The 25,836-nt window shown below is 38.7% G+C and overlaps 1 protein-coding gene across 5 annotated transcripts in view; it reads left to right on the top strand.

Annotated features, from left to right (window-relative positions):
* Positions 1-25,252, top strand: part of GALNT18 (polypeptide N-acetylgalactosaminyltransferase 18) — a 227,185-nt gene extending 201,933 nt beyond the window's left edge. For 4 of the 5 annotated variants that reach the window (XM_064657305.1, XM_064657301.1, XM_064657300.1 and 1 more), the window contains 2 exons: positions 6,673-6,837; positions 24,773-25,252. In XM_064657305.1, coding sequence (XP_064513375.1) covers positions 6,673-6,837; positions 24,773-24,919 — 312 coding nt within the window. In that variant the 3' untranslated portion in view covers positions 24,920-25,252. The remainder of the gene's footprint in view (positions 1-6,672; positions 6,838-24,772) is intronic. The other variant, XM_064657302.1, reaches the window with a different exon arrangement.
* Positions 25,253-25,836: the final 584 nt, after the last annotated feature.

The raw sequence follows: 25,836 nt of genomic DNA on the forward strand, positions 1-25,836 counted from the left end.
CTTTTATATTTTCACTGACCAAAAAAGTTGGCTGAATTACCTGGGCTTTCATTGCTCTCATGGCAGATTTAGGGTGTGTTCTGTACTGATCAACCACTACAACACAGCACATAAGATGTGAGTAATGCACCAAAATTTTTATCATTCCCGCCCTCCAGGAAACCTGCCATGGCAATCAAGTTGGTAATTTTTAGAAAGGACAGCAGTTTTCCAGGCCCTGACTAACTGGATGATCCTTACCAGTGAGGTCTATCCCATTTTTTTGATCTGCTCCATCTGGCTAAGCTGGGCCTCACTGTTGGCATGGACGAGCTGAGGTTCTAAGGGGGATTTTGTGAATTGTGCGTGGCATCATCCCCCCTGTGTAAAACAAAGGCAGCCAAAGCTTGTCAGATGATCTCTAACATAAGCAACGAAGTCTTTGCTACATGCATATGCTAGAATCCATATGCATTATCTCAGCTCTAACCTTTTATAAACCACTAGCTCCTATTTTCCCGTTCTGAGCATTCCTGCACAGCTCTGCTCAGTGTTACATTCACTCCATGCCTCTGGCATGTGTGTGTGCTGTGCAGTGTTTTTCCCAGGGAGCATAAGCTGAGCAGAGGATGAACTCTTTGGCAGTGAGATGGCTGTGCAAGTGATATTTCAAGATTACAGCTGAAAGCAGAATTTGTCTCAAAGAAGATAGGTGGAATAGAAGGGCAAAAGGACCCTTTGTTCTGAGTGTAACAACTGAGATTTAGAGGAGACTATGACTCCAGGCATAAACTCTCCTTTTCTCTTCCATGCTGGTTTGCTACATGACACTGCATCAGGAGGAAGGGGGAGACCCAGCAGTCCCAAAAAATGAGCAAGGGTGTGTGTAATGGTTTTGAGTCTTAGGCCTTTCTTCCTGGTAACTAAGGAAGTATTCCACTCTATCCCTTTACGTAACCAGGGGTAAAAATAAGAAAGAGAGAGAAGGCTCTGCCTCTTCTCTCTTCTGGCGAGGTTGGGAGACAGCAGATCCCTGCGGTTGGTCTCGCTCATCTGGGAGTTGAGACCTGGTCAGGCTCATTGTTTGCCATGTGGGAGGTGGAGGGTGCTGGTGGTATCTGATGAGATCCTGCTTTCTCAAAGGGAAGTATTGAGATCTCATTTTACTAGTTTTTTTTTTTTTTAATTGATTGTTCCCGGGTTTCGATTGTGCATATTTGTTTTAGTTTTCTTTTTTGTCCCTTTTTTCCCTTTCCCCTTTGGCATTGTTAGGACTTCTTAATATATACATAGTTTTAACTGTATATAACTGTACTATACATAAATATATATATTTTTTAATATAGTTCTGCTATATTAAGTTTTCATAGTTTTTTTCTCTCTCGCTCTTTGCCGGAGGTTTTTTGCTGGGTCTTGGGGACTTGGTGGGAAGCCAAATCAAAACTAAGACATTATGGCATGGTCCAATGGCAAATAAAGGGTGAAGCTGCTTCTCCTTTATTCCAGAGTTGGTCTGAGTAGCAGTACTGACACACAGCTTTTTTTTTTCATTGCAATATTTAAAGTTTTCCTGATATTCAAGCAAATTTTCAGAAAAAGTTAAACTTAGAATACTAAATAGAAAAAAAAAAAAGTAACATTCAGCCGAGTAGTTCACCTGAAATGTAGCTGGGGAGAACATTTCAAACACCACATTTTCTCTGATGGTTCCTAGTCATTATGAGGCTCCCTAGCACTCATTTGTGTTTTCATGTTTTAGCTGTCTTTTTAGGACAAATAAATGTTGTTCTTAAAAAAAAAGAAAAAAAGTTTTTAAAAAATTAAAAGTATGCCTGGACTTGACCTCATGCTTTCACCTTATGAAGATTTTGAGACTCGTTTTATTAGTTGTAATTGTGTGATACTAATCTCAGTTTGCTTGTCTTGTATTTTGCCTTAATGTGAATTGTTGGAGAGATAATTAGGTGGAGCAAACAGAAGTGAAGCAATGGCCTTAGATAGGACACTTCTAGGAAAATAAATTCCAGAAAGCTGCATAATAATTGGTCCTTTAGTTGGAAGATGCTGGTTTACAGGCATAAGGCAATTTGTAGTCCAAGTTTCTCAGCAGATATATTAAAAAAAAACAACTATGAAGCAATTTACAAAAATCCCCACAGTCTGGAGGAAGATTAGTTATGAAGAGATTCATTATGAGGCTGGTCTTTGAGAACAGAAGAGAGACTGAAACAGAAGCCTTGTGGCAGAGACCCACGTCATGCTTTGAAGACAACCAAAATGCTTCTCTTCTGAGCCAGGGAGGAAGCTTTTCTTCATTTGATCATTTGCTTGCTGCAAATCTTTTGATTAATAACACCCTGTTTGGTTTTGAACGATTTCTTTTCCATCACTTTAATGTGCTGTGAGCCCCAGGCTTCCAGAGGAAGCTTCCTGAGGTCACTGAATGTGGCTGGACCTGCAGGGAGGGCAGGGAAAGCGGGCAGCACGTGGCAGCCTCCAGAGCCAGCCTGTCAGTGCGAGGATGGCACTCCCCCACCCTTGGAAATCACCTGGTGGGAGTGCAGATGAAGGAGATGTGGCAGCACTGAAGGCTCAGGGCCCACGTTGACTCTGACACTTTGCGGATCACAAATCCTGCCCGTGTTTTAACAGTTTCTCACTGACATTAACGCTGAATCCTTGTAGCTTCACTTTTTGAGAAGGTAAGTGCCTTTTGTCAAACCTAACTGATTTCCTGAACAAAGGTGCTCCCTTCCACATGCCCAGGGGACACAGTTGTACATCAATGCTGTTATGGTGGAAAAAACAGATGGTAAAGTGCTGTGGGCTAGGACAGACTAATGAAATGTAAGGAGGCTTATTTTGTTACAGAATAAGGGAGTTGTTACCGTGTGCTTTGGTACCAATATCCAAGCAAGATTCTTTCTGTGGAAATTCAGTAGCTCCTCGGGGAGCATGTATGTGATGGTGATGTGAAAACGTGTGCTTGTTTTGCTAAGGCAGCATCCTCAAAGTGCAAAGGAACTTTGAAAGAATGCTCTAAGTCAGCATCCAGCAAGTGCCTTGACTGCAGTAGAACTAAACAAATTTTTGTCTGTTGAATCTCTAGTCCCTTGAACAAGAACTGCTGTGACATTTGCTGCTGTAGCAGAAGCTAAAGGTCCAAGTTCTGAGTAAAATTTTCAGAGTTACCCTAGCGACTTACTAGTTCATATTCAGTATTCAGTCATTTGGACTTCCAAGGCAGAACTGGACTGGTTGTTAAAAAACACTTTCCGGAATTACTGCAGAATTTCTATCCTGTTGTGTTAGTTGATGGTGATAGTCTAATACAGTAGGAACAAATGTGCTGGTAAAATGCATTTTGCCAGTATCTTTTGAAGTGTTTTAAACAAAAGTGCCTCAGCTGTCCATTTTGTGCTGAAGTGGACTGCAAAACACCTAGTGTGCTTGTTGATGCTTGTTAAAAGCATACTCTTGAAGAAGTACTGCTGTGATCATTAATCTATTAAACAACTTATTTAAATCACGAGCGCAAACTGGTCTTTACAGGGCTACACGTGAGATGTTAAAGCACGATCATATTTTACCTAAAGGTCAATTTAAAATATGCTCAATAAAAAGTCATAATGTGCATACCTGGCACGTAAGTTATGAGATGGTAATTCAGTTCACTTAACTCAGGTGGTTAAATCTCCTACAGCCCACTCCAAACAAGTAATTTGTGTACCATCTTTAAACAAACAAACAAGCCACAAAAAAAAAAATAAAGAAACAGGAAGATATAGCATGAAAGCAATTAAAATATTTTTAATATATGAAATTATTTACAGGGAGACTTTACCATGGTTTCATGTTTAATAGCTTTAGGTTTCAGACTAGAAGAATGTTACTCAGTAGTGTCAATAGTTAATTCTGTTTTACCAAATGGGTGTCCTTCTTCATCCTAACATAGTATTATGTACTCTCAGTGCAGGGTCTGTTTCATTCTCAGGGTGGGTAAAACGAGCCATGGATTGTCTGTAGCTTTCAAGAAAAGTTTTCTGGCCAAGTGCAACACAAAACAGTACCTTGCTGCTTGCTATCATGCTGCTCCAGTTGAATTAGAAAAACAGTTGAATTAGAAAAATTATCCATTAGAAAAACATAGCAGTCAAGTTACCAACATTGCAAGGTTGTCCAGTGTTTTGAATTCTGAAATGAAAGAAGATATCATTATATAAAATACTAAAATGTATAATAATATAGAGATTAATTCACTATTATCCATATTACTGGATAAGCAAAGCAACATCTTAAAATCGAGTCTTATTGGACAGACTGCCACCCTACCACAGTCTGTTCCAGTTTGACCCTGTTTTTACATACCACCTATGAGCTGCAGAGTGCCTTTCTCAATACTAGGTGAGCATTCAAGATTTCACACCTCTTTTTCTAACTGGTCCACAATGAAAAATGAAGTGATATCAGCAGATAGGCTGAGTTCTCTGAAAATAAGGAGGAACCTGCTAATTAAATCTATAAGGCATAATTGCATTTGATTCTTCTACTTCTGTACAGTTTTGCCAACAAACTGAATTGAGTAATTCCCCCAGCCAGAGCCATCATTCTGCTTCTGCCCAGAAAGATGCTCAGACTGAACCATCGCTGCTTTGACATAAAAAAAAAAAAAAATGCTGGTGGAGCTTTACTGTGATTACCTGCAGCCTTCAGGCTTCTGTGAAAGGCTGAGGGGACTGAGCTAATAAAAACAGCTCAGCCCCGAGGGTTTGCAGGCACACCCCTTTCTTTTGCACGAGCAACCTTGAGCTATAGCATGCACTTCTTAGAGTTACAGCCAAGCCTGCTGATTTGTTTCCAGTGACTGATGTGTATCATTCAGAAAAAAAATGAAAACTTCCCTTATTTTCTTCTACTGTGTTTTCTGTGGTGATAATGTGCTGAAATAACAAATTCCTTCCTATTAGTTAAAAATGAAAATGAATGACAATTTCCCTCTCTGTTTTCCAGTAGTAGTTCCAGGTAAGAGATAAACGAGCTGCAACAATATGTTCATCTGTAGAGTCAGTGTTTCCTAGCAATCCCCTTTAAAGATCATCTTGCTATATGACTACCTCAGTCCCTCTAAAAATAAAAGCACATCTGAATAGATCGTAAATGTGTCTAAAGCAGTTGCTGTTTGTCTGTCTAGAAAGTGCTTTCTAAATGTTTACTGCTCTTCTAAGGCATCAGTTTTGTTTGCAGGAATGTTAATAACCTGACCTGTGCATGGAGTTTGTTGGGGTGTGACCTTGTTAGTCTTTCTGTAGTTCTTACAGTTTACTTCAATCCCTCACAACCAACAGTCTGGAAATGTGCTCTGCTAGGTCCTTTTATTACCCTGCTCTTCTCCTGTAAGGCATGACTGAACTATTCAACTTTTCTCTGTTCAGCCTCTTAAAACCTAGATTCACCTCACTTCAGCCAGCTCAGACTTGTTATCATTTCTGTGGGGTGAAAAAAACCAAAACTTCATTAAGGGGGGCAAAACCTTGGATTGGTCTAAACCATTAATGGTAACTTCATTAACTTTTATACAACTCCGTCAGTTTACATCTGCTGCAGATCTGCCCTGGCAGTGTTACAGGAGGGTGAATAGGGGATTTAGTCTTGCCCAGAAACACCACCATTTGTTTTCATTATATTCAACCCCTGCATTGACTGCTTTCAGCATTCAGATTTTTTTTTTTTTTCCATGAAGCTCCTACATATCTCCTCAGTCCTGGTTTGTTCTGTTTTTCTTCTTTTGCTCCTATTTTATCAGAGTTTTCACACACATATAAAACAAGTTACAACATCAACAATGAACAGATAGCAGCAGGTAGTATCAGCAGCTTCTGGGAACAAAAAAGATTCCCAAACACACACAGCATAATTTCCAGCTTCCCTTTTGTTATAGACAGAGGCATTAATGTTATGACAGAGGCATTAATTTGGTGCTTCTGTCCACTCTCATCTGTTGATACCACTGAGTTATCAAAGACACCTAAAGCATGATGTTTCCATTTCATCTTTCTCATTGTTCTTCCAAGAAAAAGGTCTGATGTTAGCAAAATTAATTCTGTTTGTGAATAGCAAACAGGGAATCATGGAATAGTCCTGTGTTATGTTCCTGGGCTTGTATGTAACCTGTTAATCTTCAAGAGGACATATCATCTCCATCTAGCAAGCTCACCTTCCTTCCCCTTTTTTTTCTTTCTTCTAGAGAAACCTCCCATATATCTTTGTAGTCAAACAGAGTAGAAAGAATTTGTGTAATATCATAATTTCATGCCTTTGGTCTTGAGTGTAATCACTGAAGCCTATGAGGCCACTGATATGAGGGTATATCTCTTGCTCTTTGAAGACCCAGGTTCACAACCGCAGCAAACAGCAATAAAAAGGGACAGGATGAGATAACAATCAGTTGTGTTTGCATATTTCTTCTTAAATACTTAACCAGCATTTACTTGTTGATAACAATGAACAGTTAATTGCTAATTTAGAACAACTTTTAAAACGTTGTTTTGCTTCCTGCATGAAAGAAAATCATTTAAAAGCCACTATGGGGTCAGCCTACTGCTATTCAGCATATTTATCTTTGCCATTGGCTTTTGGGTAAAAGTGCTGCTTCTGTGTAGAGGCCACAAATCTTGTTTGTGCTTCCTGTTGCAGAATGTTTATTACACAAGCAGTCAGCAGCTCCACGTGGGTGTTCTGAGTCCCACTATCGACGATGATGACAACAGATGCCTGGTGGATGTGAACAGCAGGCCTAGGCTCATCGAATGCAATTATGCCAAAGCCAAGAGAATGAAGCTTTACTGGCAATTTACTCAGGTAATTCTTACTCAGCAGACATTTCGGAAAGTTTAAAAGCTGTTTCTTTATCTGAAGTGTGAGTAATCTGTTCACTAACAGAACAGAAAGAGATTTATCCTTGCTTTCTTTGCACAGAGCCAGGAAGCTGTTTAGATTTGCTCCCAATGTCAGCTAGCAAAGGAGGGTACAAAACTTGTATTATATTTTCTAAGTTCACCATAAATAATTTGTTTACTGTTATGGAATTATCTCAATCCAAAAAAAAATCCCAAAAAACCAGGAACAAGGAACAGAAATCTTTTTGCTTGTTTAGAAGTAGCAACTCAGAAAAGGCAGTAGCGGATCATTAGTGATAACAGCCTCATAATGAGCTACTTTTGCAGTTCCTTTCTTAAAAAGGCTAATGTTTTTGTGTATGTGTGTGTGGGAGTGTGAGACAGATAAAGAAAGAGGTGCAAGTAAAGGCTGAGAAGTGAGTTTGCAGTGATGAGAATCCTGACAGGATACCTAGCCCAAGCCTGGTCTCCACACCTCTTAACTTATTTAGAAACATGCAGAACTATAAGGAAGCCATAAAAGATCTGGGGCTGAAAACCATGCTCTGCAATGTAGTGCTTATGGAGATCACTGTTTGGTTTAGCTAAGAGGAAGTGGCAAGGTCACTCACAGCATATCAGTGTTTCCACAGAGGGACACAGGTTATCCTGAGGGCAAAACAGGTTCCGATGGCTGAAAGCTAAAGATAGTCAAATTTGGTCTTTCAAAGGAAGATGAGATTTTCCTAAGGTAAGTTTAAGACCATGGAAGATTACCATGTCAGGTACTGACAGGTTGGTTGTTTTGGATCAATAAAATGAAATTACATTACTTTCTAAAACAAGTGCATGACTTAGCTTCTGGGGAAAATGTCATCCCAAGTGTGAGTTTGCCTGGTCTCACAGTTGCTCCTCTGCAGTTTTGAGTCTACAAATCTATTTGTGTACTCCAGCCCACAGGCTGAAGCTTATCACTGAAGTGATTTTATTCCTGCATTTATTTTTTTCTGTAACATCCATGTGAGTTTGCAGATATCTTTTCTGTCAACTCATTAGTTTATTTTTCTATAACAGCCATTATCTGCATATTTTAGGACCTTGTTAATACAGTTTAACATCAGTCTTGGTGCAGAGAGCATCTGGACACTAATCACCAAAGTATACTATTAACATAATTTGTCTTTTTACTTGAAAGTAATCCAGATATTTGTCTTTCAACAGTAACTCTTAAGTAGTAGACCTTAAATCCCTAAACTGGAGAGACATCCCAGCTTTCACTTTCAGTCCCCTCAAGGGCAAAGTTTTAATTATGCCTTCTAACAAATTTTGACACTAGTCTTGCCATGAGGAGGACGTCACTGTATCCATCTCTGCACTTGATTTTTTTATAATTTCTAAAAAGTATAATTAACATATTTCTTTAAAGAGTACTTCAGTAACATTTTAGTATTGTTCACCTATTCAGTGATTGCTCTGTATCACCCCAACCCTATGGTGATATTTAATGGTTTCTACTCCACGATACTGCTGCTATCTTAGATCTGATTATCTTAGGTCTCATTTGAGGGGCAGCAGTAGAATACCTTGATAATTTAACCATTAAAAGCTTCAAAAATGGTATTTAACTGCATTAGGTTTGTTTTGATTCCACATTCCAAACACAGTCTCTCAATGAAGTTGCAGTGCTGTTAAACTAGACTCTGTGGACTCTATGTTCCTTCTACAAAGGAACTTCTGCCCAGGAGAAGTGAAAGCTAATTAGTTGTTTCTTTAGGATAAATTAAGAGACAAATGAAATAATTAAAAGCTTTCTGTTCAAAAAGGATTTAGTTAATACCCAATGCAATTGAAATGTCATTATTGCTCAACATACAGCCGGATACACAGCCCTGGGTATGTTCTGTAAGCTACAAGAAAGCTAATGAATGTAATCAAGGCTTGCCAAGATCAACTGATCAACTCCCTTTGAAATGCTCCCATTTAGTCTGGTGAAAAGATGTGTTTATGTGAATATGCTGGAAGCTGTCTCTCTGAAAAGAGTCTTTTTTTATTACTTTTTTAAAGCTCTGGTGCTTCTTTTCCATATTGTGCAGTGAGCAGAACTCCTGCAAGTAAGCAGGATGCTTATGTAGTCTTGAAATTTGTGAAGTATTAGTTAAAATGTAGATTTTGGTTGTAGCTTTCTATAGCACCTTCCTTTGGCTGCGAGTGTGGTTGGACTTTTCTTGAGCCATTCAACAAGACTGTCTGATGCTACAGATAATTAAAAATACAGCAGTGCAAGGGGTGAATTGTCACAGAAAGGGAATGGGAAAACAAACTGACTACCTAAAGGAGGATAAACCCATTGACCTAGACTTCCCTGACCAGCACAAAAATTGGTATTTTTTCCTGCATTCCATTTATGTTGAATTAATTTGAAGGAGGAAACAGTCTCACTGTATCACACTATAACCTGAGAGGCACCACAATAGTCTGTGGTAGGACATGGATGTGGTTGGTAGAAGACTGCACAGATTTTTGAAAGAAGTGTTCTTCAGATAACATTTTCCTCCTCCTTTGCCCTGTTGAAGTGTAATGATGAGCGAATTCTGTATGACAAAAGTAGAATATGGAGTCATCCTGAGCTGGGAGACTCCTTGCCTCCATAGATCTAGTCCAGTATTATTTAATTATTAATTTGCATCTTCGAATGATTAGAACCATGTGTGTATACACATACATATAAATATGTATATATATATATATATATAAAACTTGATTTATTTTTTAAAAATTTATCTTTTACGTTGGTTTTAAAATTTGAAATTCCCCAGCTACCTTCAGTTGCAGGCAGCTGGAGTCAGGCAGCCAGACGTCCACTGCTATCTTGTGGACAAAATGGTGGTTTGGTGGACAGTCAACTGGAGGGAAAATACCTCTGGCATCTTTCTGCACAGGGCAAACTTGCATTGAGCATTCAAAGCTCGTATTATGTGTTTGTATAATCAGGATCTATCTGAGCACATTTCCATGCTCCACAGTTTTGTATGGCTGCCAAATGCAATAAGACCCAATAAAATGTAGGCTTCAGTGACATTCTTTCTTCCAAAGCTTCTTCAAGTCTTTATAACTGTAATTATGTCAAATTATGTAAATTAGCCCAGAAAAGATTTACATCAACTGGGTAGGGTTCAAGAATCCTATTGTTCAGGCTGTTTGTCAAGTCTTCTCTTAGGGAAATGTTTATTTTGGAAATACTTCTGTGCTGGTAAGTCTCCTAGGTGTATGACAGTTCACCTAGTTCAGTCTGTCTCACCGCTTTTTCATTTAATCAGAACAAAATTAGACCTTATATCAAAAAAATGGTAAGTGATCAGAAATAAGCCAAGGCAGAGAGGATAGAGACAAGAATTACGTAGTAGTAAAACGACCAAAATTTTACCAAAATATTACTTTAAGCAAGGAAGCTTCTCTGGCATCATGAACCACAAGGAAAGCAAAAACTAACCTCAGCTGTGCATTATTTAGTAGTAAACAATTAATCCTGCTCACACCCTGTGAGTTCTTTTCGTCAAGGAGCAGGTGCAGACACAGCATGCTGGCAGCAGCACCGTGCTCCCTGAGGAACTGAGGGCTGGAACCGAGTGTCAGGTCAGCAGCACTCGGGTATGACAGTCACTGCTCAGTAAAGCTGCTGGCACTGCTGCAGTGACTGTGTTACATGGTCTGTGTGGTGACAGAGAAGGGGCCACAAGATGTAGGATGTAGGCCAGCACACCGCAGGACATCTTTCAGGAGAAGCTGCTTATGGCCAGAACCATGCTCTTCTGAACTGACTCTCTGATGATGAAGTTTGTTCATGCGCTAAAGAACTAGCACATTCTAAACGCTGCAATCAGTTTTTCTGGAGGGAGTGGATTGGCTTGGGGTTTTAAGAAGTCTCCAGTCTGATTTCTCAGGTTTATTGCTGATGGCAGGTCAGACGTTTGCCTTACAAGTGAAATTCATCTCTACGTACCTCACCTGGGTGGCAGCAGGTCAGCAAGAAAGTACACTTACATCATGTCAGGAGTCCTCCAGAGGCATAAGAAAGACAAAAGGAGGGTTTTTCTGTAACTACTCTTTAACTTGAAGTATCTTCATGTTTCTACTGAATTGGATAGGGTTGTGTCTCCCTTATGCTAATCAGACTACCTATGCTGTCACTATTTGCTGTCGTGAGAAACTTGATAGGTGAGGGCTCTGTGTAAAAAGAGGTATAAGAGAGAACACAAGGCTGACCTAAAACCCTGAGACTAATCCTTTCAAGGCTGCTCCATGTTGAATTCCTTTTGCTACGGCATAAAGTAATTCACCTTCCAGTGTGGTTGCCATAGAAAGGTGGGAAAAATGCATCTGTGAGGACAGACACTCACCACAGCCTTCATGGGAGGGAGAGGATGTGCAGGGCCTACATCTCAGCTCTGTCCTCTTCCCATACCCACTGATAACACAGCTTTGCATGTTGTGGGGAATTGTGATTATAGTCAGTGCTGCAGGTTTCCAAGGAGATCTTCCAGTTCAGAAATGTTTGGAGGGGGCTGTTTGTGCTATCCTGAGAAACTGCAAACAAAATTTGTTGCTGACAGCTGTGGTATCATTTCCTAAATATCATAGTAGGAATTGCTTTGGAAAGAAAAGGGAAGACAGACAAGCAAATTAACTACTGAGTTGTTACAGTATTCCACAGATCAGTATGATGATTTAGATCTCATTTAAATAGATATTAGATAATAGATAATGCAATACTACTGCTAGCTAGCACCATTACCCACAACCACATCCCAGAAAAGCACAGGAATGCAGGATGCAGGCTGCATGGCAGGATTAAACTGGTGGCCCATGAAGCAAGGAGAGAGTCTGTGTACCAGTTTACCAATTTCATATGCCCCCTTGCTGAGCACACAGTGCAGATGCAGAGCCCAATTCCTTCTAATGTCCACTCTAGTTTTCAGCCCATACATTAGCCAAGGACATCAGTGTACCAGAGGGATTCATTTCAGTAGAGCTGTGTGTGTCTAAGGGAACAGTGGTCCCCATCAACTTCATCAGATTCTTCCATTACGAGAGCCACAGGATAGAAAAACAGCATCATTAATTTATCAAGAATTTGGATTTATGCTGTATTTCTAATCCCAAAGGGTGCAAATACTCTCAATATGTATTTGTGGTAGAAGATATGCTGTACTGCTATACAGCTATATAATTAGGCCGTGCTGTTTGCCTGGCAGCTCAGAACAGAAAGGGGTTGTGATCCCGTTAAAAGAAATACAGACTTTGATCCTGCAGGAGAAATACAAAGGAAAATAGAACCTAATTATTCAATTAAATGAACCAACAGACTAGGTTAAACCCTGTACTTTTAGTGAGGCTATCTGATTTTTGAATAACCAGTGTTGCCAAGTGTGAAGTTTTGAACTTCAGACCCAAAAGAGCATATCCACAAGCCCCAGGAGCCCCAGTGAAATGGTGGTGTATGGGTATGGCAGCACTTTCTTTTATATTTAGATATTCCTTGCCCATTTTCGATCAAATGTTACCCTAGCTTGCCTGTACCTTATATTTTAACTAACTGGATAACCACACAATGTGTTACAGCTGAAGGAAAAGGAATTCGAACCATTGTTCTGCTTAGACATGAGAAAGTAATAGTTAATGTTTTAACTTTCATTTTGCTCTTAATTTGTCCCTAATTCACGTGCAACTTAATGTTCTTGTTGTATTTTAATATGACAATATGAATTTAAAGAAACAGGTATGTTAAAGAATTTCTTTTTTATTCTCCTTGAACCTTGTCTTACTATAAGCCTGCAAACTCTTTAGTCCCATTTAAGCAGAATGGAATTGTTGAGAAGTGCAAAAATCTGAAAGCATTCTGTCTCTCTCCATTTCAAATACTTGACTTCCACTTAAATATGAAAATGTATAAGCAAAAAACATGTACAAAAAATAAGAAATACAAATATTACTATATAGTATTGTGTTTTAACAACTAATGTTAAATTTGCTTGGCAATTATTGCTGTAGCTAGTGGTGATCAAAATTCCATTGTAGCAGTTTAGTCTTCTATTTGGAGTAATTTTCTAGTAGCAAGTTTTAATCTTTGAAAATTAGGTGTAGAACTTGCCAGCTAGAAAGTTTGTGTGTGAATACAGCAATAAAATGAGCTTTTAGTGGGTGCATTTCAAGTCTTTTCTAGCATATCACATTATGCAGTATTTACTCTCCTGAGGACTACATTTAAAATCCTAAGACACTTGTGCTGAATTAATTTAGAAGGAAGTTAACACATACCCATGTTTTTCCTTCAAAACAGATACCCTATTTGCATATTTTAGCATATAATTTTTAAACGCCACATTTATTTTACAAAGAAATTATTTGTTCTAGTTCTGCATGATTTTTCCTAATTTCAGATGTCCAGATAGGCTCCATCTAAAAATCACAATGATAGCTGCTGCTGAAGAGGTACTGCATGGCATTCTAACATCAGGCATGTAAAAGAATGGCCAAATCCAGATTATTTTCTACAACTTATCTGATAACCAGCACTTACCAAATGAAGTAGCTGAGTTTTGGGAGATCTGAGCTCTGTTCCCGGTCCCCTCTTTGCATTACTGCACCAATCACTTCTTGGGTTCTGCATTCCTCAGCTGTGAGATGGATGGAAGGATTTTTGCCTTTAGCATACATCTTTTATTATTTGTAACTTCCCAGATGAAAACAAAACTCTGTCCTGATCAAGTCAGTAAAGGTTGCATCTTTAATTCCAATGGAGACAAAACCAGTATCTATGTACATAAGGTCTGGCTACCAAATAACCCCCTGCAGTCCAATATGCAAAGATGAGAAAAATGTTCCCTTGAAAGTCAAATAAATAAGGATGAAACAATGATGTCTATGGCAAGAAAAGAGGGTTTGTTATTCAGTGAAATGACCAGGCCATTAAGTCTGGTATCCTGAACCCAACAGCAATGACTCTTGGTATAACAGACAGAAAAATACATTATTTCCATTATTGTCTGAATAAACTGTGAGAGGTTTGTACTGCAGCAGCAAGGACATTCCTTTTCCAATATCAGTGATAATCAGCTTTTTGTGGTTACTAGGGAAAAGCCATTTTCATTATCTAGACACTGTGATCAGAGTCCCAAAGAGCCCAGCCTAAATTCCCATGTTAGAATATGCAGATCAATTGAAATACTAGTGCAGATTCGTTTCCTAATTTTCTTGACTTGGCACTCAATTTATTTCTTGGTCTCTAGAGACTGGTTTAATCATAAGCATATAATGACAATGGAAGTAGTTTGGTTTCTGGGTTAAAATGAGCTAAGCCTCCTTCATATTGAGCATTCATATTAGAAAACCTGGATTAATTGAATACAACACACACGCAAAAGAAATAAAATTGTCATTCAGTATTTTTGTTTTCCAAAGGAGTTATGTCTCACAAACAAATAGGCATTGCTCTCATCTAAAACTCAAAAATCTTTGGGAATCTGTTGTTATATCTGTGGGAAAATATAAAAATCTTACATTTCCTGATTTTGCTGAAAGGAGTTTCTTCTTTGTCTGGCTGAAAATGAATAACTAGGCATCACCTATGCTAGGTTGGTAAATAACAATGGGAAGCTGTCTTCTTTACATCAGTTTTCTATATATGCTACGTTAGAACAATATTTTCCTCCATAAGGAGAAAAAGAGAATAAAGCAGTAAGGTGCTCTTGGGCATGAGCTTCAGGTGCATGATGTCAATGTTTATGGTTTTATGCCCCTCACTACCAGCAAGACATTGAGGTGCTGCAGCATCTCCAGAGGACAACGGGGCTGGTGAAGGGTCTGGAGCACAAGTCTGTTGAGGGACAGCTGAGGGAGCTGGGGGGGTTTAGTCTGGAGGAAAGGAGGCTGAGGGGACACCTTATCACTCTACCTGAAAGGAGGTTGTAGCAAGGTGGGTATTGGTCTCTTTTCTCAGTAACAGGATGAGAGGAAATGGCCTCAAGTTGTGCCAGAGGAGGTTTAGATTGGCTATCAGGAAAAATTTCTTCACTAAAAGGGTTATCAAGCACTGAAACAGGCTGCCCACAGAAGTGGTAGAGTCACTGTCCCTGGAGGTATTTAAAAGATGTGTAGATGTGCCATTTGGTTGTGGACTTGGCAGTGCTGAATTAACAGTTGGACTCGACAATCTAAAAGGTCTTTTTCACCCTAAACAATTTTGTGATTCTATATACCAAAATGATGATTACTTCAAAACCAAACAAAGAGGCAAAACCTAGGAATACGCAATTTGCTGCATTACAGATCAGAAAATTAATTAACTGGATTAATTACCTCATCTAGAAGACTGCCTCAGGCAGTGGTCAGTGCTTGCTGTTTCACAGAAATGAGCTCTCTTCTGAGCCAGCAGTTCACTGTAGGACCAGGAGGAGGATTACTTTTTTGACCCCTGATGTGCTCTTTTTGAGAAGATTGAGAATTGATTTGTCTGAATGATCATCTCGGCACGCCTACAAAGAGTTGTTTTATCAGCACTCTTAAAATTAACTCAGCCCATCAAAAACATCTAGTCAGTCACTGAACAATGATGCCTGTGACAATGAATTCAACAGGTTTCCTATATCCTAATAAATCACAGCAATTTTGCAAATTTCTAAACTAACAATCCTTTTTTCCTGAGAAAGTTTGTTTGACAGTTTCTCACTGGTATTCATACTTTTGATCACTAAAGTCAGGTCCCACTAATTTTCATTCACATCCTAAGCCAAGTCCTGTTTCTATTTCGTGTTCGTATAGTTTGTAACTCCCCACCATCTGAATATTCCATCACACTTCAAAGTATCTTTGTTGCCTTTCTCCATCTTCCACTTTAGACATCTTGAAGCAAGCCTAGATCAAGGCAGATAAACCAAGCCTGAGTTGTTTGCAGAAGTCATTTATATGTAATCTCAGAATGAAAGAGAAAAAGGTAACTTTTCTGAGCTTTTTACAATATGTATGTTTAAAATATGCAAATAAAGCCAATGTCTCCAGCACTCCCCTCTTTTTCCTAGTTGTATCAAAATATTGTTTCATTATGCAGGCAGCTACTGCATGGCACAATCTATGAAAATAAACTATATAAGAAAAAAAAATTTGTATTTTTAGTTAGAGCAAAATTATTCTGCAGAAAAAAAGCAATAACTTTGGATACTTTTCTATAGGCCAGGTCTCACTCAAGACTCTAGAAACGTTTAGGAACACAGGATTTACCAATATCCAACACTCCTGCTAGTACCAGAGGTACAAAATGTAGCAGTTCTTATTGTAGTGACCTTATATAGTTTAGAAACATATCTTAAATTTAAATTTAGAACTTTAGAGCTTCAAAGTTTGAGCACTAAGTAGTCAGTGACTACTTAGTATAGAGGTTTCTGCATTTACAGTCCTCTGAATGCTACCAAGCAGGATAGCAGGCAAAGGAGGATGCAGGAGAGACACTTGGGAACAGCATCCCATCTAGTAGCGAGGAAAAAAAAACCAAACCAGAAATATCAATCTGTGAATCATCTCCCACCCACATGCATTGCTGGAGCTCACTCTTTTATGAGTGTTAGTTCTCAAAAAGGCGTGTAATTGTTTTCTAAATGGCTTGTCCAGTTCGCTGGTTACTCAGGACAGCAGCTGTGGTCAGAAAAGCCCCGTCATTATCAACTGCACAACATAAAGCCAGTTTTTGCATTTCTGCAAAGGACTTACTAGGTAATCCTAGCTATCAGAAGATCAACATAATACACCATCATCTGGATTTGCTGCCAAAACAAAACCAAACAATATGTTCAGCTGTAAATCCTGCATTTAGCCATAATTATCAGGGCTATGTATGGATAAAGGATTCTCTTTTTAATCTGCTTCCCACTGTACCACACCCACACACACATCCCTGGGAATAGGGTTCAACAATTAAATTTAAAAATCATATTGTATACCTAAAATATTTGTTTCTGCAGATGTTTTTCTAGTATGTCAGGAAAACTTCCTGGCCACTGCTGATAAAGTAAAAATTCATGTTTAGTTTCTGAAAAATGTCTAACGATCTTTCTAGTCTGGCTAATGTATTCTACTATAAAACTTCCTTCCATTTTCTTAGTTTTATCCCCATTTTATGAAGGAAAAATGCATTTTCAGCTATCATATCCTGAAGAGTTTCTTGGTATTTCAGTGAAGGCTTGAATTTATTTCTTTTCAAGGTATTATTTTCTTAATCTTGTTATTCACAGTCTGTTATAAATCTGTGATAAAATTTTATATATATGTGGAGAGATATTAGTGATAGTTATAAATCCATACATTCCATTTCTGATTTTAATGCTGTATGTCTGTAGGTTTTTTCTATTGCAGTTACATTCTCTGTATGAAACTGCATTTCCTTTTGCCAGGTTTAGTTGCCTTTGTTTTCATACTTTAATTCTGAAAATTAAAGTATTCTTTACATCCTGAAAATTTAACTATTACACCTTTAGAGGGCTGTGCTCAGAACCTGGGCTCTTCTACATCCATGTGGCCAATCTAGATTAAACAAAACAGAAAATGATTGCACAAACCACTAGCTTCTAAAACCCAGTCTGGACATAGATCAGGCTGCATCATTTGATTTGTCACAGCTGCAGAATAAAAAAATTTGTTGCAGCAATATAAAAATCCAGCATTTATGATTATCTAAAACCTGAACACTCACTCAGACATCTTGGTAATGGAATGAGACACAACAGTTTAATGTCTGCATCACGGTTTAACTGTTGAATGATGTGTCTAATTCCACTGTCAGAGGATGTTTCATAGTATTTATGCATTGGTTACGAGCAAGTGGCTCTAAGACCAAGGCTTGGGTGGCTTGACAACAGATTCCGAGTGTAGGAAGAGGAAAAAAAATAACTTTTTCCTTAAAAAATGGTTTGGTTGATCCCTATTATCACACCACTTAAGTTTACATTATACGTAGCAATTAGTTTTGGTTAGCACTGAAGAAAGAAATTCACATTTTAAGTGTGTCTGGTAGGCCTATCTACCTGTAAGTAGGGATCTAAATAGCTGACAGACAACACCTTTTAAATATATCACCCTGCTCTATATAATACTTCATACACATGGTAGCAGTTAAATGCACCTTATTTTCACAGCAGTCATCAAATATATTAGGAAGTAAGTGCCTTTGAAGAAGAGCAACAGTTAACAATGTACTTTACTGAGAAATATTTCAATTTAAATAGTTAAATTAATTGATGAAGGGTTTGAACAACAAGGGGTATGCTATGGAGTCTGTTTTACTTACAGCAAACCCATTTGACAGAGTTGTGAAGTTTATCATACTGCTTTAGATTTGAGAAGTTACCCCTATATTATATATACCTATATCCTTTTTACAACTATAAAGTAGAAATTCTAAACCCAGTAACATCATCCAGTATTTCCAAGCAATTGGCAATACTGAAGATAGATTAATTACTGTATGGGATGAATTATTCCCTTTTTCCTACGAACACTTCCTCACTGCATCAACGTCTGTACAGAATTGATCACACAGAGGAAAAAATGCCTTGTAAAATTCAAGCAATTTTCTTTAGGATTAAGTTTGGTGCAGTAACAGTCACTGAAAATTTACCCCAATATTCCAGGGAAATGCATGGGAAGATCAAGTGTTCTGTTTAGAGTGGAGATTATCTATGTCTCATATACCTCACCATAATTCTTCTATTCAAATCTATCAGAGCAACAGTGAAGATTAGACTTTCTGCCTCAAAGGCAGAGTGAACATGTAAATATTTGAGGTCACTGATTGAGGTCCAAATACAAAATTAATAGACTAGTGAATGCAATGATCTATATGTGCTATGAGACTGGATACACTCATTAACCTTTTAAGACCTTTTCCTGAAATATCATCCATGGTTAGGCAAGCTGGTAAAAGCACTTTTTTTCCTCTTTTAGGTAGAATAATACGATCTTTAATGTGATGAGCAAAAAATAGGTTTAAACTCTGTTAGGAAAAGCACATGCTTTAAAGTAACTTGTGAAAAATAGCTATCAGTCTGATTTTCAGTGATACATTCATTCAACATCCCTCAGTTTTACAAGTGAACAAACCCTGTCTTAACTGTCATGCTTATGAGGCTCTGGTTCAGTCTAAAGCAACAAGCCCAACTCCCTGTTTTCCCTTCCTGTGTTGCTTTCTCTGGGAAATTTGGAATCCCAGCACAACAACTTGCAGCTCACAGGCCCCATCACACCTACCTAAATGACTGGAATATCACAGATTACATCTAGCAGATGTGCCAAGTAAAACAATGACTAAATTGACCAAGTCAGGTCTATTTTGAGAATTATTTTTCAGCTTTAACCGTGCCACATAGCCACATTCAAATCCTTCCTTTAAAATACCTAAACTATGTTATGTAGCATCTCTGTTATTTTCTTGCCAAGTGCTTTTTAGTTCATACATCAAAACACAACCTTGGCAATCTAACTTCAGAGTAACAGAAAACAGCAAACTACTTGGTTTTTCCTGAAGAGAATTCTTACTGAGGAAAATTAGAGAGTTAATATAATGGGAAATTTCTATTAAATACAACCAGAAATAAAACAACAGTTTACACTGCAACCAGTAAATGTCACCTGATTAAAAGGCCTGTCTTTCTGCACAAAGGATCAGTAACCATATGGTGAGATTTTTTTGCAAGTAAACACAGAAGCTGTTCAGATATTTTTGGCTTCGTATATGTTTACAGAAATTTCTTAATGCATCTTTTTTCATTAATTCAGAACATGGTTTGTTTTGAAGGGAGTTTATCCGAGCAGTGTAACATGCTAGGAAACCCCAGGTGTGCAGCAGCAATAGTGTGGAGGGGCAGAAGTTCCAGGTTATACACCAATGGGGTGTATACCCTGTATGTATTTATTTACAGAAAAATTGTATTTATCCCTGGTATTTAGAAAGAAAGCTGTACCAGTGTTCTGTCCCATGTGTAGCCCTCTGTAAAGGAGATGATCTAGACACTAGAGAAACCGTATGAGATCCTTCAACTAAGCCTGGTTCTGCAAGGACCAATATTCCAGAGAGGACCCATCCCACTTTACCACCCTAGAGAACAAATGCAGGAATAAACCAGTAAACCAAACAAACCCCAATAAACCAAAACAAAACCCATGGAACAGTTCAGCAAAAACTGTCAAATTACTTTGCACAGCTTATTAGCTCTAACTTAGAATAGGTAAGGATATACTTGCTACATGCTGCTCTTTCTAAAAGCAAGTTTTACGTAGGACAGAATCCCATGGGATTGTCTACCAGGCACGTTGGACCGTCCTGTTACTGCAAGGGTTTGCAAGTGCATCCTTAAATGCTGTATTATTGAATAAATTCCAGTGAAAGATTGGAAAGCTCTTACATACAGTAGATATAGAAAGTACAATAACTCTAAAGGAAGTCAAAAGTATTGTCTTCCACTCTGTGTAACAGGATGTGTGATTTGTGATAGTGTTAACATTAAAAGTACAGTTATGAAGCACTCAATCAGTTTTCTATGTGTCTGAGGCCACCAGCAAGAGTTGAGAGCATTTGTGCTTCTCATAGAAACTGATGGGCTTTGCAAAGCAAATTGAAGCAAGTTTTCAGTCAAACTTGTTAGTGCTGACACATTCGGTCTATTTTTTAGAAAACAGTTGACCTGGATATTTATTTATCCTCTTGAGACATCTACTGCCATTGAGCTACCTCTCATCATCAATAATCTTAATCCTAACTCTGTTCAACTGGGCAGAATTCCTCTTGAACTTTTTTCAGCCTACAGAATTACATTTTATGTCTCATGATTAAAGGCATTACCCCAGCCTATCGATTTTTTGCCTTTAAATTGGAAAGTAGAGGTCTTACCTAGAATGGGGAAAAGAAACCAGTTAGGCAACTCACCTTTCACTTGGCCTAAAGTGTAGTAATACAATAAAACATTTTGCCAAACACGGTAAACCTGACTATGAGAGTTTTATATAAGTTCTGCTAAATGATTATTTAAAAAACAAACAAACAAACAAAACCACCAAATTAAAGGACAACTTTGAACTCTGCCTGCATTTGGCTTTAGGGTTCCAAATGCCAATGATGCTGACAGACTGCAGAACCTGTTTAGGAATACTGTAATTTGGAGGCTGAGCCAGTCAGAGGAGCAAATGCAGTGTTAGTTTTTTGGTGCATCGGTCCTGCCTGCTCTCTTTTCTCAGTGGAATTATTCAGTTCATGCGCTTTAATCCTTGCACAGCTCACTAAGTCAGGCCTTGTGACATGTGCTAGGTGTGCTGTCATCAATCCAGAGATAACAGACCAATACCACTGTCCCAGGCTTGCATGAGGCATATGAAGGGGACACAGTGGACTAATGACAGGAAATTTTAAGTAAATGCTATACAAACTTTACTCCCTGTACTTCAGAGCAATTCTTTCATTTATATGCCTACTGAAAGGAATCAAAGCTGTGTAGACTGCATCCTTTCCAAGGGATGAAGCCATGGCTCTGCACAGGCCTCACATTTCTTAGGAGCTAAGTTTTCTGTTTCTAACAGGGCTTGAGTCTTTACATTTGTCTTTAGTGGGAAAAAAAACCCACTCTGCTAAAAGCATCTGTGCTCTGTACAACACTCAATTCTCACATATTAGCTGCTACTTAACTTTGGTGTCTGTTTTACATTCCATTCTGCAGCTCCAAGGTACTCAGCAGGGTGATTTTCAGTAGCCGCTGCAGAGTGCTTTCCACATCAAAAAGAGCTTCCTTGGTTTTTTATCTTCTGAGTCACTTGTTTCTGTTAAATAGAAGGCAGATTTCACAGGAGGACACATCAGAAAAAGAGAAGAGGTGTAAGAGGAGCTTTTTGTGTGGTTTTTTGGTTGCTTGCTTGTTTTGGTTTTCCTTAGGAGGGGTTTACACTTTGTTTATGTAGCTGCCTGTATTAAAGTGTTTCACATGAATACATTTAGTGTAAACACCTCAGTCTGCTCTACAAGACTTAGAAAAAAGGAAGAGCACTGTCTCTTCTGTGACCTCCTCCTTCCTCTAACCCCAAATCCGCAAGGCATTTGGGCCCATTCAAGTGAAAGAACCCTTCACCACTGAAACAAATGGGAATTAGGCAGGAAAATTCCCACTCAGCATGGCAGTATTTATGCCTTGGTGCTGCACCTTCCTTTACCTAACAGAGTTGTAAGTGACCTAGACCCCATGTACTGTCCTTGGGGAGAAAAAATAGGCACCACAGAATGGGAATCACGAAGTGCAGCCAAGAAATGAGGTGTTTGCTCCAGCCCAGCTGCTGAAGTTAGACTTGAGCATCCCAGCTTGTTCCTGTTCATAAGCATAAAAACTGTTCTCAAAGTGGACACCACAGAGTTCTTTTCACAGAGTTGTGAGAAGAGTTGTACCAGGGAAACATATGTGTTTTAGCTGTCATGCTTTACAAACATGGAGAGAATTAAATCCATTCCTCCTCTTTCGCTAGTAAGTTAGAAATGACAGGCAGAGCCTAAAAGTACCATACACAGATTCACATCCCAAGTTCAAAAGTCACATCCCGAGTTCAAAAGTCACATCCCAAGTTCAAAAGTCAGGCAAGTAATAGACCTGAACTAGTGTCCCATAATGGGTTAGTCTTCTGACAGGACAAAAAGTGGGACAACTTTCTTCAGCTTCCAGTGCAAGATCTGAGCTGAGGATGTCTCAGAACTGAAACTGGGATGAGGGACAAGTCATAAATGAAAGACTAGTTAACATAACCAACAGCAACACAAGCACCTCCAGCATCAGCTGAAAACACAAGGAAGTTAATCTTGGGTTTGGGTTTTGGCAGAAACACTTGTAAACTGTAATTCCCAATTCCCAGTTTAAACTCAGATAGCTGACCCTGGGTGCCATGCAACGCTGAGTCTGTGCAGTGAAAAAACTATACTCAACAGCTTTCACTAATGACAGAAACATTATGTTTTGCTAGAAGAAAACAGAACAACTGTTGATTCTTGCAATGAGAAAAATATCTATTACCTTAGAGTTTTATATGTGAAGAACCTAGTTCAGATCTCATTAATGGGAGGGGCTGGATGGGGGGAAAAATCAATCTCAGTACAATGAATTTTAGAAGGCCAAATTAACCAGGGAGGTTGGGGGGCTGAGGAGGGGGGTGTAGGGTGCATGTCTAGGATAAGAGAACAAATAGCACATAATAAAGCTTTGACTAATTTTTCATCCTAGTTTCTTGAAATTTCTTGCATGTCTTGCAGTTTTATTGCTTTTGGATAGCTTAGAGTTTATGCTCCCACCAGGCACCCAAACTTAACTACTGTTATTAATACGAATGTCAATAATGGTTATACAGCGGTAGGAAAATACAGTTCACTCAGCATTTTGTTATGGAGGTATATTAAAATACCTCTGTAGGCCTGTCTGTCTAGTAAAGTAATCAGTGAAAATTGTATCAAGACTGCACATAGGCCTACCATGAGGATTTACAGGAGCCTCATGTTTTGAATTTTTGTGGATTATTCTAGAAATGGCCTCACTTTCTCAAAGCTATATTTAAAATGTGGAGCTTTCAAAATTGATTCCGTATTGCATTAGCCAGGCCCAAAAAATTATTTTAGAAGCCACTTGTTGGAGAAAGCACTTACTAAGCATTACTGGTAGGATAGGAGGAGACCCTCAGTCTCCTTTCTGAATGAAGCAGAACCTGTACTGAATGGCATGAGCGGCCCTTGTTTGAGGAAGAAGCAGCTCTAAAACAGCACACAGCCGATATATTTACGCCAACAGACTTGTGATTATAACAGAAATCTTTCCCAGTTATGACTTTATAATGCAAGCTATAACACAGACTTGGAGAAAACTATGAGGTGGTGGTTTTTTGTATGGGGTCGGGGTTTTTTATAGCAACTATTTTTTTCTGTTGTACAAATAAGTAATTTAAATGCAGCTTCTCTTTCCATGTACACTTTTCAAATGCACTAATCTGTACTGACAAACACTCCATTCTTTGATTTGCAGATTAAGCCAGTAATTCTTGACTACACAGGTTCAAGACACTCTAGGGAAAGCCACTTTCAGACTTCTGTACAATTACTCTACTCTGTGTATCTTGGAAGAAACTTCCAAGATAATAATGCTTACAAGTTATCTATTACCTTTATTAGACAGGGGAGAGGATGAGAGAACCAACTAAAAACGGATTTAAAGGGAGGGAAAATGTAATTTATGTCACCTGCATGGCAATTTAATTGTAATTGAGGTCTGTAGTTAACTGCTGATAGCCCCAGTGATTTAAGACTTCATGCAACTCAGCAGTGAAGGCTGGGCTTTAATATTGCAGTATTAAGCTGAGAATTGAACAGACTCCATACTGAGGATTAGCAACATAAGATTATAAAAGACATTTCAGTATTCAAACAGTAAACAGTTTTTTGCATTTTGTCCTTTTTACAGGACACCCCTGGCCTCGTTTGCCTTTTTTTGGTGTTCAGAAGTGCAGCAGAGCCACAAAGTCAGGGAACTGAAGCAAAGAGAAAAGCTTTGGCTCGTGGTTAAAATGCATGGCTAGAAACACAGCTCAGTTCCAGAAATCCCATTTGCTGAAATGGAAACCAGGCAATTGAGGCTATTCCAAACTGCATCAGAGATTAAACCAGCCTGTGACAAAAGAACCTTCATTCCAAATCCAACCTAGTGCTTACCTTGTTTCTGACTGAAGCGTTTTTCACAGTAGCAGTGGACTTTCATAGATGGACACTGGGATGTTCTATAATTTATATTACCACATGGAGTAGCAATGCAATAAGTTCACAATGTTTAATCCAAACACTTCTTTTTTTTCCCCCCCCATCCTTAAAGGGAGGCCCTATCCAGAACCGAAAATCCAAGCGCTGCCTGGAATTGCAGGAAAACAATGAAAATGAATTTGGATTTCAACTGGTCCTTCAGAAATGCACTGGACAGCGCTGGTCTATAACAAATGTCCTGAGAAGCTTGTCATCATAGCAGACTAAATTTTGTACCCATTTCTTTTGCTACTGTGTAGCAAATATTGCATTGTCACCTGCTGTACTGTATTCCTCTTGCTCCCCATCCCCCCAGTTCCTCCTCTCCTCTTTTTTGTCTCTTTGATTTTATTTGGTGAGTGTGTGGGAATTGGGTTTGTGGGTTGGAAATAAGACGTTTTTATTTCACGACGATGTTTTCACGGCATTTATAGAGACGTTGAATGACAGGTGACGGGTAGGTTATCCTAAAATATTTTACAACTGTAAATAGGAAACAAATGGAGAATATTTATAACTCAAACTTTTATTGAATAAAAAAGTCCAAACACTATTGCTGTCTAGCTGTCTCCATGGAAATCATTTGGAAGTTAAGTGCTGGTTTCATTGTTTTCATTAACCCAAGACTGATTTCCACAAGTTGTTGCAGAGCAACAGTATTCTACAGACTTGTGATAAAAAGTCCTACCTGCACACTAGTAGCTACAAGGAGGGAGGATTTTCTCCATTCTCCCTCCCTGGAGATCTGTCTAGGCCACTGTATCTACTAGTGTGCAAATATGGGGAGGGAGGTGTGGTGTGTGGAGGTGTATTATGCACCCATGTACATTTTCTCTCCTGTACCACTAAATAAAACCCCAGAGAGAACCCCAGGGCTCAAGTGACACAGAGAAGAGAATTCATTAAAAAGAAGGGGGGAAAGCTATGCTAGAAAAGCAGCAGTTACTAGAAGAAAAATAAAAAATAAACCCTGACATGTCTCAGTGGGTTGGCCTCCATTTCAATGACTGCACTTTCTTTCCAATTCTTCATTGTTCTTACAACTACTTTTTTTTGTTCCCTGACTACTGCAGACTTGGATAAAAATGGCTCCATACAAGTGCAAAAGGTATGAATTCACTCTGCCTCTCTCCCTGC

The sequence above is a fragment of the Pseudopipra pipra genome, chromosome 6 (assembly GCF_036250125.1).
Source record: "Pseudopipra pipra isolate bDixPip1 chromosome 6, bDixPip1.hap1, whole genome shotgun sequence".
Classification (NCBI taxonomy): domain Eukaryota; kingdom Metazoa; phylum Chordata; class Aves; order Passeriformes; family Pipridae; genus Pseudopipra; species Pseudopipra pipra.